The 12,333-nt window shown below is 61.6% G+C and overlaps 1 protein-coding gene across 1 annotated transcript; it reads left to right on the top strand.

The window, feature by feature from the left end:
• The first annotated feature begins 10,794 nt into the window (after positions 1 to 10,794).
• Positions 10,795 to 11,202, top strand: QRFP (pyroglutamylated RFamide peptide). The gene has a single exon (XM_061156169.1). It carries the CDS (start codon positions 10,795 to 10,797, stop codon positions 11,200 to 11,202), a length of 408 nt encoding a protein of 135 aa, XP_061012152.1.
• Positions 11,203 to 12,333: the final 1,131 nt, after the last annotated feature.

The raw sequence follows: 12,333 nt of genomic DNA on the forward strand, positions 1-12,333 counted from the left end.
ACCGGCGCGCTCCTGCCCTGCCGCATCCCTGCTGCCCCGCCCCCCGCCCCCGCCACGCCCCGCCCTCGCCCCGCCCCCATCACCACGCCCTGCCCCCTCGCCCCTCCCCACCCTCGCCCCAGCCCGCCCCACCCCCACCATCACCTCGCCCCCTCGCCCCGCCCCCAGCCACCACACCCTGCCCCCTCGCCCCGCCCCGCCGTCACCACGTCCACCCCAACTCCGCTCCTGCCCAGATGCCCGCCTGCCCGTGCATGACTGACCTGCTCTCGCCATGGGGTGGGCCAAGCCAACCCCGACCCGAAGCACCCCCTGAACGAGTGAGGCCACACAGCACCTTCACACTGTCCCCACCCCCAATTTGCCCCTGCTGATGGGGCGGGGCAAATCTGACCACCCCGAATTCTGCCTGCCCCGACTTTAGGTCCATGGGCCACGTGTCTGCCTCGGCCTTGGCCAGGAGTCGGCCACGTGCTCCTGGCAGCCCTTCCACTTTGCCAGCGCAAACATCTGGAGTCATGGGCGGTGGAGGAGGGGCAGCTGGCACCCCTGGAGCCCTTTTAGCAGACAGAGGGAAGGGTCAGATATTTCTAGTCGGCCCGAGGCCAGCCTCCTCTGACCCTCTAGACCCCTCCTCAGTTTCTCTGGCGCCTGGAGGTCCCCCTCTCTCCCAAGGACTGGGGAGTGGTGGTGCTCAGGGCTGCCTGTGCCCATGGGCTAGGTGGCCACATCCCTGCACGTCCTGGGGCCAGGCTGGGGTGCAGCTGCCTTCAGGAACTCACACCCCGAGGTGGCTAAGATCCGTTCCCTGGAGACCTACCCACCCACCCACCCACCCTGATTCCCGATGTCTTTCCAGGCCTGGGAGGCCCCCAGTCCCCTTGGCTGCTCTGCCCATCCTCCTGCCTTCCAGGGGCAGCTGAAGTCTGGCCCCACCCCATCCTCCTGTGGGACGCACAGGACCGGTGCTGGGCCAGTGAAGACCTCTTGATTTTCGGGGCATTGGCAGGGCTGTGCCACCCCCACCACCAGTTTCCAAGCAGGGACTCTGGGATCCTAGGTCCTCCGAGGAGCAGGCTGGTCGGAGACGGCTGGACCCAGAGGGTTTGGTGGCTGGTACCCAGTCAGCTTGGACACGGCTGTCTCAGTGGAGAGGCTGCCCCCTGCTGCTGACTGTGGGTGTTGCCACCTTGGGTCAGGGGGAAGGGAGGGCGTCACTGGGCAAGTGGGGGAGACCGAAGCACCTCCCAGGCATTCAGAGACCTTTCTCATCAAATTCTCTCAATGCTCAGTGCACGGTTACTGCTCCTCTGTAACAAGAACCGCAGGTTCCCCAGGCCAGCGACCAGGAGGGGCAGGGCTGGGACTCCAGCCCGTGGCACCCTGTTCAACCAGCCTTGGGATCCTGGTGTCAGAACCAAGCCCGGGGCTGTTTTGCCTAGTTTCTGCCTGTCCGGACCTGAGAGGGTCAGGAGGTCAGCCTGGAAAGCGGCCCAGAGGGTGGGCATCCCAGCGACCCCCTCCTCAGGCAGGGGCTAGGAGTGATTCCTAACCAGGACACCTGAAGGCAGCCAAGTTGGGGAGTGTGGGATCCAGCCCTCCCTTCCCCTCCTGCCAAGGTCTGTGCTTCAATAATAGTAAACTGGAGTTGGCCTCGGACAGCAGGAAAGGCCCCAAGGGCCTCTGACATGCCAGGGGACCTGGCGGGTCCCCTCCAGCACCACCTGGTTGTTGGGCATTTGTCAGGCTTTCCGGACAAGACCCAGTTGCTGCTCTCCTGGCCCTCAGCTGGAATCAGAGACAGCCAGGGAATCAGCGATGACAGCCCAGAGTCACCAGGGCAGTAACAGGAGTGCCAGGTGCAGGCGGGGTGGGGGCAGTGTGCTGGAGATGTGTGCAAGACGACCACATGGGCCCCCCTGCTGGCCCCTTGCCCATCCTCTAGAAACCAAGAGAGCCAGTCTGCTGGGACCCCCCCAGCCAAGGAGCAGAGGCCATGTGGAACCCTGCATCCTCATCCTGGGGACCCCCCTCCCCCCTCCAGCTCCAGACCAGAGCTAGCTTCTGCTGCCAGCCTCGCGGTGCCAGCCACTGTTTAGAAAGTGCCAAGTGCTTTCTGATCTGTCATCAAACACGCTCCTGGTGAGCGTGATGTTAATGGATTCACAGATGTGCGTGTGCGTCAGAAGGCTCAGGGGCGCTCATGCCAGGGCTTGGCCCGGGAACAGACGAGCCACATCTTTGGCCTGGTCGGGGGCCGGGCGAGAGTGGCTTTTAGGTGTGTCAGACCAACCTGGAGACACTGGTTCGTTCCTGCTGGGGATCCCCGGTGCCCCTCCGCAACCCAGGTTTGGCATTACTAGGGACACGGTCGCACCAAAAGCTGGCTAAACAGGCACACGGCCCATTGTGGTGAGGACAGCCAAGGCCAGTGCATCCCCCTTCCTAAAGGGCACCCCTTCCCAGGGCCAGGAGGCTGGGGTGCACGAGGCAGGCCTGGACCCTGGCTTGGAGGAGCCCGCAGCGTGATTCCAGTGCCCGTGGCTGTCACCAGAGATGGGGGTGACCACGGAAGGAAGGCGGCGCTGGGGGAGCCGGAGGGGTAGCGACAGCACGGCAGATGGAGAGATGACGGATGCGTGTAAGGGCCACCCGGGACGCACGGTCACTGCACCCAAAAGCTGACCCACCATCACGATGACGGAGTCGATGGCTTGATGGTGGGCTACCTGTGACCCAGCTGTAACACGCTGCCTGATCAACCCCCTCCTGCTGTTCTTCCTTCTCCGATGAGGAGAGAACCAAGCGGGGGCGGGGGGCTCTCTCCCCTGGGACCCTCAGGTGGGGCATTTACCCTCCCTGCTTCCGAAAGTCCCTTTCCAAAGGCACAGGTAGGTTCTGTGGGATCAGCCTCAATCCTTGCCACTCAAACTCTGGATCCATCTCTGAGACGCCACCCAGCCAGCCACCCCAGCTCCCCGAGTCCAGAGGGTGGATGGGCCCTGGGTTTCCAGCCTGAAGGCCTCAGCGTGGTGAACAGGAGTTGAGCACGGAGCCAGGGGCCGTTCTCAGGTAGCATGTCCCCCTGCAGCCGCATGAGAATAGGTTTGGTCACCATGGTCTTGGAGCAGAAGTGACAGCCACACACCCCAGCACCCACCGCCTCCGGGTCCCCCAGGGCCAAACACCCTCATCCACGCAGACCTCTGGCCCGGAAGCTGGGAGCCCCGTCACCCAGGGCTAAGAGGATTCGTGAGGACCGTCGACAGGACCCGCTGGCCACGTGCACTTCAGCAGGAGGGGAGGGAGGTGGGGATGCCGTGTGCGCTGCCGTCGGGAGACCGGGGCCAGGGCCCTGATGTGGAGTTTGAGGACGGACACGCTCATGGGAGCGGGCAGGGACGTGCGGACAAGGACATGAGGCTTCGGTCCGACAGGCCGGCCGGCACCTCCCCAGGGCCTGTTTCTTCATCTGTGAGGAGGGAGAGGGCTGCCCCCAAACCCCGAGTGCCCACGCAGCTGGCAGGACTTGGCAGACCCGGGGGGCTGACATTGGACCTCGGTGGGGATGGGGCAAGCAGCGTACACTGGGCTCTCACCTGGCCACGTCCGCCCGCTGCCATGCCCACAGGCTGCCCGACTGTCCACACGAGGGACGAGGCCCGGCCCGGGACGGGTGCTCGTGGGGCCTGTGTGCACTTGGCGTCATGTGTGGTCCTGTCTCCAATAAAGTCTCGTGGTGACCGACTCAGGCCTCTGCCTCCCGCCTGCTCAGTGCCCCACAAGGTGGGTCAGACACCCCAGGGTGCCAGGACCGCCTCGTGCACACGTCCCAGTGCAGCTGTCTCGACGTGGGCAACCCCTGTTCCCCAGACAGCTCTGTACCCCCAGGAACCACACGAGGCCCCAGGCAGAGCCGGCCCCACGCCTGGCCAGCACCCTGGGCGTCAGGGTCAGGGATGGGAGGCCTTCCCCCCTCAAGAGCACACCTCCCGGGGCTGAGCCTGAGCCCTTGTTTCCCATCACGGTCCCCAGGGTCCCAGTCGGTCCCAGTGGGTCTCTCTTGTGGCCGGGCTGCAGTCCTGAGGAGTTGAGACTCTTCATTCAGAAAATCAGTCCCTGTGCTCAGGTGCTCAGTCGTGTCCAACTCTTTGTGATCCCATGGACTGTAGCCCACCAGGCTCCTCTGTCCATGGGATTCTCCAGGCAAGAATATTGGAGTGGGTTGCCATTTTCTCCTCCTGGGGATCTTCCCAACCCAGGTGTCGAACCCACATCTCTTGTGTCTCCTGCATTGGCAAGTGGATTCTTTACCACTTCCCTGGTGGTTCAGCTGGAAAAGAATCCGCCTGCAATGCGAGAGACCTGGGTTCAATCCCTGGGTTGGGAAGATCCCCTGGAGAAGGGAATGGCTACCCACTCCAGTATTCTGGCCTGGAGAATTCCACAGACTGTGTGGTCCACGGGGTCGGAAAGAGTCGGACACGACTGAGTGATTTTCACTTTCACTTTCCCTGGTGGCTCAGCTGGTAAAGAATCCACCTACAGTGCAGGAGACCAAGGTTCGATCCCTGGGTTGAGAAGATCCATTGGTGAAGAAAATGGCAATCCACTCCAGTATTCTTGCCTGGAGAATTCCATGGGCAGAAGAGTCTGATGGGCTACAGTCCATGGGGTCGCAAAGACGTGACTGAGTGACTAACATGACACTTCTTTACCACTGAGCCACCTGGGAAGCCCCATTCAGAAAATCAGTCCCTAATGACTGTTTATTCATAAAACAAATTTGAAGCTTAAAGACACGGCAGTGCCGCGAGTTGCTGTAATGAAATCCAGTATTTATCCAGCGCCTGCGTTGGGGACCTGGTGGGGGCCAGGGCAAGTGAATGTGCCCAGTGTCCCGCCTCGGGCCGGCCTGCGCAGGGACCCCCGGCTGGGGCGTCTGCACTGCTGGCCTGTGTAGACGGACGTTGCGGCCCGAGGCTCCCTGGACCGTCCTTAGCATTGGTCCCCTGCACAGAGTGTCCTCGCTAACGGGCATGTGGTCCTGCCCGCTGACGGCTCCGTATCAGGCCCACAGGGATGCCATGGGGTCAGACCTCTGAGCCAGGCTGCGGGAAGTCACCGAGGTGATCATGGCTGCCTGCTTTCCCACGGGCTACACCCACCCCCCAGGGGGACCCCTCTGCTCCACCACCCAACCCAACTCCTCTGGCCCGGCACACAGCACCATTCCGAGGTCCGGTGACTCAGGCACACGGAGGCTCTCCGAGCTGACGAGCGGTGTTGGCATTTTAGTCACAAATAGTGAGCTTCCTTAGTGGCTCAGTTGGTAAGGAATCTGTCTGCAATGCAGGAGACCCAGGTTTGATCCCTGGGTTAGGAAGATCCCCTGCAGGAGGAAATGGCAACCCACTCCAGTATTTCCTGCCTGGAGAATTCCACGGACAGAGGAGCCTGGTGGGCTACAGTTCATAAAGTCTCTAAGAGTCAGACACGACTGAGTGACTAAACCTACCCAGGGGAGAATCCACATGGTAAGAGAGTCCCCAGGGCAGGGAGTGTTCAGCTGGCATGCCCGGGAGGTCTGAGGGGGATGTGCCGACCTGGGAGGCCCATGCTTGTGAAGAGGGCACCGTCCAGGCTCCCCTGGATGCCAGCAGCCTCCACCCCGGCCCCACCGGCCTTGTCCCCTGTGGTTCACCCTTCCCTCCCCATGGTGTGAGCTCTGCTGGGGGAGGACTTGGAGGTTCAGACAGTGACGAGACTTGCCCGAGGCCACAGCTGGCTCGTGGCTGAGCAGGGGGGAGCCCAGCCCTAGGGGCTCACGTGAGGCTGAAGGGTGGCGGGGTGGGGGAGGCATCTGAGATCCGAGTCAGGGGCCTGGGCTCAGCGCAGCTAGGCTGCGTCGCCCTGCAGGTTCCTGGCAGGTTCTGCCAGGGCAAAGGCCGCCGGTCAGCTTAGACATCCCGGGACACAGCCCCGCCACTCCGCGGGGGCGGCTTCCCAGGGAGCCTTGTGGCCCCGGGACCCCCTCCCCGACAGCCGCCCGCGTTCCCTTGGGGGTGCCGGGGAAAGCCTTTGCTTCTGGAAGCTGATCCTGACAGATCCCACCCACCCTGCTACAGAGTGTCACAGTTGTCACCTCCACGGGTCACAGTCACGCCCGCGTGTTACCGTTGTTACCCCCTCCTGCTCAGGAGTGGGGCTCATTCCCTGGAGGAAGTCCAGGGGTTTTGGGGAGCCCAGGAAGGGACTTGAAACCAATCTTTTGGGCCAGGTGTCCGGGGGAGCTGCTGGCAAGCCCCTGGGGTTGGGATGTTTGACACCAAATCTGACATCAAACTTGGTTCCAGGTGCCCCTACTCCAGGGCTGGGGTGGAGGACTCCTGATCGCCCCCAGTCTTGCCCCCTACCCCGCCCACACCCAACACCTGGGACCTTCTGTGGCCACTTCTCAGAGCCCTGGGCCCCCCCGTCCCGAGAGGGAACCACACGGGGGGCTGTTTTCACAGCAGAACTGTCTTGGGCCCCGTGTGTTAACAGTCAGGTGGAACTTTCCTCCTGGCGGTGGGGGGGCCCTCAGGGCTCGCCCCCACCTCTGCCGTCCCCACTGTCCACAGTTGTCCCTGAGGATCCGCAGGGCACAGCTTGGGGACCACGCCTTCTCATTTGATGCCTATGGGAACTGAGGCACAGAGGGCAGGCATCCGGCTCAAGGCCCCACAGCGAGTCCGTGACCCCGCGGCAGGCTGCGCTCCGTCGTCAACCAGCATCCAGTGTCACGGCCGGCCAGCACTCACCAGGGACAGCGCACCTCCCAGCTCACACGTGCACATGCGCACACACCTGCCTCTGCCTCTGCTCCAGTCGGCACATGGCGTGCCCTCTGCCTGCGCCCGCCTGCAAAGTCCTCACCCTCACCAAGCAGGCCGAGCACACCCCTCCAAGGGGCCCGGAGGCAGCCTGCGCCGCCTGCCTGCTCTTGACCTCGTTCCTGCCGCAGACGGGGCTGGAGACAGGAGCGCCAGGACACGGCTCTGAGTTCAGCGCCTCTGTCCCCCGACCCCATCGCCATGAGGGGAGTAAAGACTCTAGACCCTTCCTCAGGTCGCTGGACGTGGGGAAGGCCGTCTGTTCCCATGTGGGGTGATTCCCACCCCTCTCCTTAGCACGTCAGTGGCGCAGCGGTAAAGAACCCACCAGCAATGCAGGAGATATGGGAGACGCGGGTTCGATCCCTGGGTTGGGAAGATTCCCTGCAGAAGGAAATGGCAACCCACTCCAGTCTTCTTGCCTGGAGAATCCCATGCAAAGCAGCCTGGTGGGCTGCAAAGAGTCAGACACAACTGAAGCGACCGAACACTCACGCACACCAGCACCTCACAGGCAAAGGTGATACAGGTCAGCTGGGTGAGGGCCCTGGAGCTGCAATCCACTGGGCTCAGTCCTCAGCCCGGCCTGAACAGCCGCCCCAGACAACCGCCGGGCGGCCGCAGCCTCACCGCCTGGCGCGCTCTGGAAAATCTAGGCCGGGTGAGACACAGAGGCTGGGACTGTGCTGGGCACCTCCTGCTGGTCTCCCCGGAAACTGACGGTGGACGGTGGAGCGGGGGGAACGGGGAGGGACACTCCTGGGTCTGTGGGCTGCTGGACAGGCCAGCGGGGGGCCCACAGGAGAGCACGTCCCTGGGCTGGGCGCCAGCCATGCCCCTTTGGCTGGTGCCTTGAAGAACATGCTGCCCAAGGGGCCCCACACCCTGGCTTAGCCCGCAGCCCACCCCCTCCCCGCCCCGTGCCCAGAGCAGGCCCCAGAGATCACACATGGGCGGAAGAGCGCACCAGACTTTGCGGTGAATAGTTGCGGGGTGAGTGCCCTGACGTGTGAGCGAGATGCCGAGGGGCCAGAGTGGCTCCCGAGGGGACCGGTGTGCCCACGGCACACCCCCTCTAGCCCTGCACCCCGCTGTGCGGAAGCGGTGCAGGTAAGCACACGTGAAGGCCCCCACCCGGGCCTCCGACCTCACGGGGGAAACTCCCAGGGAGTGAGCGGCTGGGGAGTGACGAACGCCGTGCCCTCCACGACCGTGCCCTTCACCCAGGCCTCGACGAGCCACACACTGGGCTCACAGCCTCGTCTCCACGAGCTGGGCAGTGGGGCCTGGTGGGCCTGAGCCTCCCTGAAAAAAGGCACACCTTCAGTGTTTTAGGGGGTGTGGACTTGAGAGAGGGGCTGGTCTCGCCCCCCTGCACGCCCTCTCCCGCTGCCCAGCTCAGCTTCCTGGCACTGATGCCCCTCGTAAGGCTCCAGAGCAGGTGACCTGTGGCATCGAACACAGCACCTCGCCTCGCCCATGTGACAGGCCGGGGCGGGCTCCAAGCCGTCTGACCTCCTGAGTCCCCCAGGGGCGGAGGTGCTGGCCCAGCAAGCAGACCCAACAAAGGCAGGACCATTAGGGTTCCTCCGGGCCGGGCGGGACCCCAGGGCCAAGCCTGTGACTCACACTGAACGAGGCGCCCCGGCTCCTCCAAGCAAGGTCGCCTTTGCGCAAAGGGCAGCCCCATCTGGCCTCTCATCAGACCACATCCTGTCTGTGTTGGGTCTTTTATCAGCACAGTCCGCGCAGTTCCATCCTTCACCACCAGGTCCCCAAAGGAATCCCAGAGTCAGGAATGCACAGCAATCAGGAGCGCTCAGGGCACGGGCCCCCGGGGTGGGGTGGGGGGCCTATATAAAGCAGGGAGCGCCCAGGAGCTGCACCTCCTGGACGAGAACCCAGAGCAGCTCTGCCCAGCCCGGCCCGGGTCCAGCCGCCCAAGCGGGAGCAGACCCGCAGCACCGTGAGTACGGCCGCTCCATCCCCGGGAGGAATCGCACTCAGGCCTCCTGCAGGTCAGGAGCTGGGCACTTGGCGCAAGAACCCTGGGAACCCACAGGGCTGGGAAGGCCCCGAGGGTGGAGACCCGCACCTCATCTTGCCGCCTAGAGCAGGCAGAGATTGACCACAGGTGCCCTCCGGGGCTCAACCCTGGGCCTCCCTCTGTCTTCTCCTGCCAAGTCCTGGATGTTAGGGCCTGAGCCCCAACTTGTGCTGGGGCCCAGTTTTCGGTGTGGAGTGTCCCAAGCTCCCACTGGATTCCTGAAGGGGTCCACGGTCCCCCCAAAGGGAAGGAGAGAAGGCGCTGCCCGACCCCCTTTTGAGACCCAGAGGCCATTTCCAGGTAGATTCATCTACCAGCTGGAGTCCCACCTTTATCTCAAAGCTGTCTGCCTCGCTTCCTGTGGGGAGGACACCTCTTGAGAAAAGCCCCCACCCCACCCAGACGCTGATGGAGAGGCTTCCCCGAGGCGGGTAAGAGGAGGGCTGGATTTGGGAAGAGGAGGGGGGACATGCTTTGTTTTTTTTTTTAAGCTTTTGGGCTGAGTACACTTTGAAATGTCTTCAAGGGAGCCATTTCTGGAAAGACCTCTGGGAGGCCTGGGCTGTCTTCTCCAGAACCCACTCCCTGTATTCCAGCCTCAGCTCTCCTCCTCAGAGGACCAGCCAGCTCCCACTCACTGTGGTCGTTACCGAAGAGGCTTCCTTTGTGAGGGAAGGAGCAATTACTGCCAAGGCAGGGGCACTGGGGGGAAGCTCTATTTCTGTCTTGCATCCCCCACAGACTGCCGGTGCATGGGGTAGAGGAGCGATTCCCACGTCCAGCCCAATTAGACCGGGGCTTGCATCCTAGCTTTGTCACTTACAGAACTGAGATCTTGGGCCCGTCACCTGTTTGGGAGTCCTGCCTCCTTTGTAAAAGGGAATAAGGGAGGCCCTCAAGGACAGCATCAGGTGGGGAAGGTTAAACTGGCCCACAGTCCAAGAAGCCCCCTGGCCATTAGAATCGGGAACCCTAGGGCCTCTACTTTCTAGCTGTGGGGCCTGGGCACAGTCTCTTAGCCTTTGTGACAGTTATCTTGCCTGAAAAAAATAAATGGGACTAACAGGGCTTCAGGTTAGCTTTTCTGTGAAGATAAAATACAACTGTGCAGGCAAAGGTTTACCTAGCAGCCAGGTTACACAGTTGGAGGAGGAAACAGCAACCCACTCCAGTATTCTTGCCTGGAGAAGTCCATGGACAGAGGAGCCTGGCGGGCTACACAGTCCATGGGGTCGCAAAGAGTCAGACACGACTGAGCGACTATCACTGTCACTCAGGTACACAGTTAGTGCTCAGTGGGGACTGGTGAGCGCTCCTCTCTGGGAGGATGTCTGAGTTAGGCTGGGCATCAGATCAGCTTCCTGCTTTCCGGAGCGACTGGCTTCCAGGTCACAGAGACATGAGCAGAGCATCCCCACTAAACAGCTTAACCAGACCCATTTATTATCAAGTTGAAAACGAAGAGGGGTAGATGCTATTAACTCTACCCCATGGCTCTGAGATGATATGGCCCAGGAGTCAATAATTATAATAAGGGAAGAATGAGCCCAAATTTGCTCAGCTCTCCCGGGGCCGCCTATAAGCCATCCCAGCGGCAGCGGTATTAGTGTGCTAAGCTGCCAAGGCCGTCAAAAGATTGCAGGAGAGGGAGAACCAGCCTAATTGGCGCAGCTGGCTCCTGAACCTGCTAAGAAAATAAAGGCCGGGTCCCCCAACGTGGTGACACTTCCTCACGCTGCTTGTAGGCTCGGCTCAACCGAGCCGCCAGCTCATGCCTTTGATGGCGGCCTGGGAACCCGGGAAGCATGCAGACAGCTGTGCGTGGCCCTGGGGTGCAGCGTGTAACCCCCTCCTCTCTCTCCCCTGGACCAGATGCGGAGCCCTTACTCCCTGCCTTACCTCCTGTTCCTGCCCCTGGGTGCCTGCTTCCCGGTGCTGGACACAGAGGAGCCCGTGGACGCCGTGGGGGGCACCGGACGTGAAATGAGTTGGACGGACCCGGCGGGGGGACACCCCTTCCCATGGGCCCCCCCCCCTGGGTGGCCAAGAGCCCCACATCCGCGTGCCCTGCTCGTCACGGCCAAGGAGCTGTGGGCGGCAGGCAGGGCGCGTGCCGGCTTCAAGCTGCGTCTTAGGAGGCAGGACGACGGCAGCGAGGCCACCGGCCTCCTCCTGGGGGAAGCCGAGAAGGCGGGGGGCCTGTTGGGGACCCTGGCTGAGGAGCTCAATGGCTACAGCAGGAAGAAAGGGGGCTTCAGCTTCCGCTTTGGCCGGGGGTGAAGGGGCCAGTGCGTCCTGGGAATGGCCCCTCTCCACCCGACCCCATCCCTGCCATTTCCATGCGCTTCTCCTCTGGCCTCAAAGACCAAGACACTGAGAAGGTGTGGAACATTCCTATAAAGAGTGACAATAGGAATAATAATAGCAGTAGGATTGGTTAGGTGGGTGCTTACTTTTGATTTCCAACTTTGCTGAAGCAAAAAATCCTGGATGGTATCAAAAAGGAGCTCAAAAAACCAGAAAAGCAAGGGAACAAGAAACACCACGCCTGGCACCACCCCCGGCAGACTGCTGTATTTCAGCCCCCTCCTCTGGGGGCCTGGAGCCAAGGATGCCCTCGGACCACGACTCTGAACAGGCAGAGCTGGTTGTGCTGGCTCTGGCTTAAAGGTAGGTGGCCTGAGTGATTCCGTGGGATAACCACTGTTTTGACAGTCTCCGCCAGGACGTCAGGGGTTGACATCAGAAGTGTGACTGTGAGTGAGCACATTCCGCTGGGTACAGAGTGTGGTTCTGAAAGTTAACAATGGTAAAAAAAAAAAAAAAAAAAAATCTTGTTCTCCATCCCATTAAGACAACATCCCTCTGGCAAGCAAACCTTGCTGCCGTGTTCCGATGCCACTGAGAACCCGCTGCCCAGGCCTTCAGACAACCATCCTCATCGGTGGTACAGCGTTTGCCAGGCTGAGAAGGCTCCTGGGAGGTGAATGAGGAAGGAATACGTTTGTTTGGTTTTTTTTTCTGCAGCAAGGTTGAGTGTCCAATGTTCAGAATGTGAATGTATTGTTGTCTTTTGAAATAAAAGTTGTAGCGACTGCAAACTGTGACGGGAAGCCCGCCTGACTCTTGCCTGCAGGTCCTCTGTGCCCTGGGAACTTCGCTTCCCGAGTTGCGAGTTGCCTTGACTTTGGGGAGATGGAAATCCTGTTGCCTGTACCCCACACGCCTCTCCCGGCATCCCCTTAATTGGCAGTTGGTGAAATACCCGTGGTCAGAGGTACAGGGAAAGACACACGGGGTGGTGCATTTTTTCTCTTGCGCTAGACAGCTCTTGCCCTGGTTTTCTCCAAGCGAGGTGAATTCTGAAAGCAACTGCTCTGCCCCGAGGGAAGCCTGCGCTGGGCAGCCCTG

Source organism: Dama dama, chromosome 11 (genome assembly GCF_033118175.1).
Source record: "Dama dama isolate Ldn47 chromosome 11, ASM3311817v1, whole genome shotgun sequence".
Classification (NCBI taxonomy): domain Eukaryota; kingdom Metazoa; phylum Chordata; class Mammalia; order Artiodactyla; family Cervidae; genus Dama; species Dama dama.

What these genes read in the sequence shown, in the direction of transcription:
- QRFP (XM_061156169.1), top strand. Translation starts at nt 10,795, where the DNA reads ATGCGGAGCCCTTACTCCCTGCCTTACCTCCTGTTCCTGCCCCTGGGT.